Here is a 5455-nt window from a genome sequence, read left to right as displayed (position 1 = left end):
CCTGTGTGCTCGGCATGGTGCTGGGTTTTGGGACTCAGCAGTGAGCAGGAAAAGACAGTCTTCCAATAGTGGCATCAGCTATTGGAAAGCGAGGAAAGATCTAGGATGACCAAACAAAGCTACCGATGAACAAGAACTCTACTCAAGGGCTCTCAGTGAGAGAACCTGGTGGTCTGAGAATGTCTCCAAGGGGATCTGACCTTGGTGAGAAGGTCAGGGAAGACTTCCCTGAGGAAGTGACAATTGTAGTGAGAGATGCATGATGAGTAAGAACCAGAGTAGCATTCCAGGCCCTGTGAAACCAGTCGGGCATGGCTCCTACAAGGGGGCGGAAGTAGGCCAGCGTGGCTGGCAGAGAGCGCTGGGGACAAGGTTGGAACAGAAGGAGGGGTCAGACCATGAAGGTGTTAGACCAGGGGTGGGCAAATTTTTTGACTCGAGGGCCACAATGGGTTCTTAAACTGGACCGGAGGGCCGGAACAAAAGCATGGATGGAGTGTTTGTGTGAACTAATATAAATTCAAAGTAAACATCATTACATAAAAGGGTACGGTCTTTTTTTTTTTTTTTTTTTTAGTTTTATTCATTTCAAATGGGCTGTAGTTTGCCCACGGCTGTGTTAGACCCTAGTAGGGATCGTACCTTTATCTCCTAAATTGCTTGGGAAACCTGTCAACGGTTTATAAGCCACAGGAGACAAGAGCAGCTTTACGTCTTGAAAGGATCCCTAGAGTTAAAAAAGCAGAAGGCACATTGGGGGAGGGGAGGGAGTGAGGGGAGACCAAGCAGTCTTCCAGGCATCAGATGGTGGCTTCTGTGACCAGGGTGGTGACAGAAAGCAGGCTGGAGATGGGAAGTAAATGACACAGGACTTGGTGACTACTTGGACATATGGCATGACTCCCAGGATTTTCTGTTGGCCAAGACCTTTCCAAATTCAGGCTTGTGCAGACCTGACATATTTATTCTCCAAAGAAATATTCCTTTCAATGACCCTTTCACTATTCATGGAGCACCTATTAATATATTATTCTGGCCTGCTGGTGGCACAGGAAGGAGTGAGGCGACGTCCGTCACGGAGCTTGTGCCGTTCGGTGTCAGAAAGTCTGATGCAGGTGAAAATCCACTCGCGAACAATGAAAACAGAATTTAAGGGACAAGCCCTGGCCAGTGTGGCTCAGTGGGTCGGGTATCATCCCTTGCACCTTAAAGGTTGCCGGTTCGATTCCAGGTCAGGTCATATGCCCAGATTTCGGGCTTGATTCCCCGGTAGCGGGTGCGCGGAAGGCAGCTGATTGATGTTTCACTCTCACATCGATGTTTTTCTCTCCCTCACCCTCTCCCACTAAAAGTCATTAAAAAAACCAAAAAAACAAAAACCATGAACTCTGTGGGAAGAGTAAGAATGTCTTAAAAAAAAAAGAATTTAAGTGGTAAGAGGTCAATTTTTCTTCTTTTTAAAAAAGTGCTTTCGTGTTACTCCCTCCCAGGGATCAGTGGAATAGGCAGGAACGTGTCAGTTGAGGAGACAGGACTCCCAGGGTCAGAGCTGAGGCATCATTCCTTGGGCTCAGGTTTCCGAATCCCAGAGGAGGGCTCCCCTTCTTTTTTACTTTTTATCCCCTCCCGCTTTATTTTCGCCTTGCTTCACCGCCCCCCTCCCTCTCACATTTTTTTTTTCTTGGCTAAATGCAGGCAGGACAATCAGAATTCTGATTTTCTCCTGACCTGTCATGGAGGCGAACAACTGCAGGTGTGCATTTTGGAAGCTCAGGCCAGCGCTCCGTAGGGGAACTTGGAACCGAGGGAAATCAAAGAGCCTGGCCTGCATTCACCTGGCTTAGCGTCCGTCTCTTTTCATTTGAGAAGCTCAGTTACGTGAATGGTTTTGGCCTGCTGTCTCCATGACGTTATGTTTGGTCTCCCACTTAGCCGGTCTTGAACAGAACCACACAAACAGGACTGGGGGTCCATGTTCTTTTGTTTTCATTATTAACGAGCTTGATTTTTGCGAGATGACATTAGAAAGCTTGATCCCAGGGTGACTCTGGGGATGTGATCATATAGTTTCTGACTTACATAAGCCTTGTAGAGCTAGGACCATTTTCCCCAACTCTTCTCCCTCTGATACGCTGTCTCTGTCAAAAAGGAGGTGTGTGCCCCGATTCCGCCATATTGCCCGTGACCAACCCAACAACAAAAAAAACACCCACATCTGGACCCAATAGTCAATGACATTATTTATCAAAATAAATTTATTAAAAGTATGCAAAGACCACTTCAAAGTTTAGCTGCCTTCAGGACATGTTTTGGCACTCACAACGGACACTATTTCCTACACAACAGCACTCACTCTGGGACACACCGAGGGGTAGTAAAAACACAGACAGTGTCAGGGTCACGAGACCACGGGACCGATGATCTGCAGTCATGAGCACTTGGATATGCTTGCACGTAGTAAACACGTTAACATCACTTAGCACGAAAACAAACTAAAACTAAAACCACTGTGTGGCAACGTGGACCGACCTTAAGATGTACAGCCAGCTACCTAAGGCCACAGGATCCCAGACCCACTGATTTCAAAAATGCTTTTGGACCAATAGTATTTCATCGTTATCTTTCCATTCCCAGGTTCCTGCCCTTCCAGCGGGAGACACCCCTGGATCAGACCACGCGCTCCCCGTGTGCTGCACAGTCACAGTCACGGAGGCCACCCCGGTCCCAGCCTCTCCTGAGGACCGCCAGCTTCTCAGTGCGCTCCCCAACTCTGAATCAACAGTTCTGAGTGACGTCTCCCCAACACCCAGGCTGAATTCAAGGTCAGTCCCTTGGGGAAGGTCGCAGCCTTTCCCCCTTAGGAACAAAACGGAAAGTCCTCCATGCTGGGGCTCGTTGTCATCTCATGTAGCATGGGCCTCGGCGGTGATCTGGGGCTTTTTACACAAATCCTGGTAGAACGCCGACTCCAGGAACCGGGGGTAGGAGTTGTTCTCCATCAGGCTGTACACCCTCTTCTGGGCTGTCGCAAAGCAGCCACTTGTAGCCTCTTGGATGTTCTGGGCAATGAGCGTTTTGGTTTGAAAGTCTATGTTTATCTGAAATGATACAACAAAGAAAAGTGGTTTATTCCATATTCAGAGTTAAGAGATTTGAATCTATTTAATGTTTGAAAACAAACAAAACCCCCCAAACTGTAATGTTTGATTAGCTTCACCAACCTAGCAACTGAAGAAACTTAATTCAAAGCTAGGATTAGAGGGAACACATTGCTACCACCCCCACCCCTTTTAATTTAAGATTTCTCTCCAACTCTTTTGTTTCATTTTGGTGCTAAGAATGTTCGAAATATGCTTAAAATGGGAATCTTTCTTTTCCTTACCTCTTTGGGGGCTTCTTTTTCTATGAAGTCGGTATATATTTTCTTGGCTTTTGAGGACAGCTTTTGGGGTGACTTGGTTTTTTTGAAGTCTTCACAGGCCAGCCAGAATTCAATATTTTCTTCACAGAATTCCGATTTTAAAAAAGCCCTGAATGCAGCAAGACCATCTGAAAGGAAGGCATGCAGAATGTGAATTAAGTGATCAAATAATCCCTTATATTTTTTCCCCTGGGAATCTCACTCCCCTGCACCCATATGTTATTATTTCTAGATTATAGCAGTATCTTAGATTTCACTCCAACTTGTAATCCTCAGAATGTAGCTCTTTAAAGACTTAAGATGCCAGTAGGAAAAATGCTTAAGTTGGCATACTGCTCCAAAGATATAAATACTGGACTTTTGCTGTCAATGCAAATATTTATAGGGAGCCTTAAATGCTCTGGGAACCATGCCTCTTGCAAACATGTATGCAATGGAAAAGCTGAGTCAACCTTAACAGAGAGCAACTGCCACTGTAAATTATTTAGGTTAATTTTCACCCCCACCTGGAATGAATCAACCATGTACTTCCATGGTTCAGCACTGGGGAATAAAGGGGAAAAATGGGCCTCGCGTGGCAGCGATTGTCAAGAGGGATGGCTTCAGGCACGCTGCTCTTCTGTTGAGTGGACACAACCTCTCTAGCCTCTGGGGACCCTTGAGGCGGATTAAATTCAAGAGGCTAACTTACATTTGCTGGCGAGCAGCTCATCGAAGGCTTCTGACCACAGCTGTGCCTCCTCGGGAGAAGGCCTGCAAGAGAAGATGTGCACGTGAGCTTAAGCCCTTCGGAACCCCGGCTCCCGTTTCCAGTGCAGCAGACAGCTCACCAGCTTTGCAAAGAACAAGACTTCCCGCTCACCTGATGCAGGTTTGCTGTTTGCTCTTCTTGCCAGTTTTGGGCTTCTCAGGAGAGGAAGAGTGTTGCAAGAAGTAGCTCAAACGAGCCTTCCAATCTTTTAACCTGAAAAGGAAGAAGGAAAAGATTCACTAAAGTGGCAACAGTTGAAATTACTACTGCAGCTGAGGGTGTTTTTTTCTAAAGCCTCCCAGGAAATACAGACAAGCTGAATTGAGACAAAACAAGAACTCTTTTCAATGCCTTACTCATTTAATCCCTGCACTTCTGTGTTGAACACAGTTTCTTTCATCCATCGGAACATAGCTATTAGTTTTATATCTAAGGGAAGGACTACCTAAATTACTAGGATTAGTTTAATAAATTTAGTTTGCATAGTTCAAAAGGCAGATGGTATTTCTGGCCTGGAAAAGGCAGCCGTTTTTCTGCAACGTTAATTACAATCCCTAGACATTTCACACTTGAAATGCCAGTGGGACTGGCTGGAGCCAGTGAGCATCATGTCCCTTCTGCCCTCGGAGGAGAAGGCTCCGGACCAGCCAGAGCTGGGCACCATGAGGGGTGTGTGACCGGCCCTCCCACCCCCGGCCACAACACTCATCTGAAGCAGATGATCCACTAAATGACAAAATTAAACATGAAAAAAAAAGTGGATTTAAAAAGAATATATTCAGAACCAGCAAAAATATCTCCATGCCTGCAACTATATAGGCTGCTCAGAACTTAAAACGCAACATAGGAATGAAGGGGATACGCTCAGACGCAGGGGGACAAAAAGCCGACCCCCAACTTCCCACTCGGCTCTCCCACCGCCTTGGAACCAAGAAATGTCTTCAGTTCCTCAACTCTACCCGAGAGCCCTTCGCTCGCGCATCCAAACACAGGCCACACGGATTTAACCTTATTTAGCCAATTAAAGTTTTGCACATTAGTTTTTTGTTTTTCCTGCAGAGACGCTGGCTACATAGTTTCCTATGGTCAAAGCCGAGCCTCTAGGCACAGCGCCTGCAGTGCTCGGTCGGCGCCGGCGGGCGGCGGGGAGAGAAGGAAGCCGTACTCACAAGGTCCGCTTCATCTTCTCCCGCTTCTCCTCGCTCTTGGGGCTGCTGCCTGAGCTCTTGTCCATGGATCCGCAGTCGTGGTGGACAGCCAGGAACATGGCACTTTGCATTATA

General features: G+C 46.8%; 1 protein-coding gene across 1 annotated transcript; it reads right to left on the bottom strand.

The window, feature by feature from the left end:
• Positions 1–2227: 2227 nt before the first annotated feature.
• RGS2 (regulator of G protein signaling 2) lies at positions 2228–5454 on the bottom strand. The gene is made up of 5 exons (XM_006103194.3): positions 5342–5454; positions 4284–4385; positions 4113–4174; positions 3383–3549; positions 2228–3098 (listed from the first exon to the last, which is right to left on the bottom strand). Exons 1-5 carry the CDS (start codon positions 5449–5451, stop codon positions 2904–2906), a joined length of 636 nt encoding a protein of 211 aa, XP_006103256.1. The 5' UTR covers positions 5452–5454; the 3' UTR covers positions 2228–2903.
• Between the last annotated feature and the right edge of the window lies 1 nt (position 5455).

Source organism: Myotis lucifugus, unplaced genomic scaffold (assembly GCF_000147115.1).
Source record: "Myotis lucifugus unplaced genomic scaffold, Myoluc2.0 scaffold_468, whole genome shotgun sequence".
Lineage (NCBI taxonomy): Eukaryota > Metazoa > Chordata > Mammalia > Chiroptera > Vespertilionidae > Myotis > Myotis lucifugus.
The sequence above is the reverse complement of the archived record's forward strand: the minus strand, read 5'-3'. Positions and strand labels throughout refer to the sequence as shown.

Excerpts from the sequence above, each read along its gene's own strand:
- RGS2 (XM_006103194.3), bottom strand. The coding sequence starts at position 5,451 with ATGCAAAGTGCCATGTTCCTGGCTGTCCACCACGACTGCGGATCCATG. Across the intron at positions 4,386-5,341 it reads GAGAAGATGAAGCGGACCTT|GTTAAAAGATTGGAAGGCTC; the intron begins GTGAGTACGGCT and ends CTTCCTTTTCAG. Across the intron at positions 3,550-4,112 it reads TGAGCTGCTCGCCAGCAAAT|ATGGTCTTGCTGCATTCAGG; the intron begins GTAAGTTAGCCT and ends CCTTCCTTTCAG.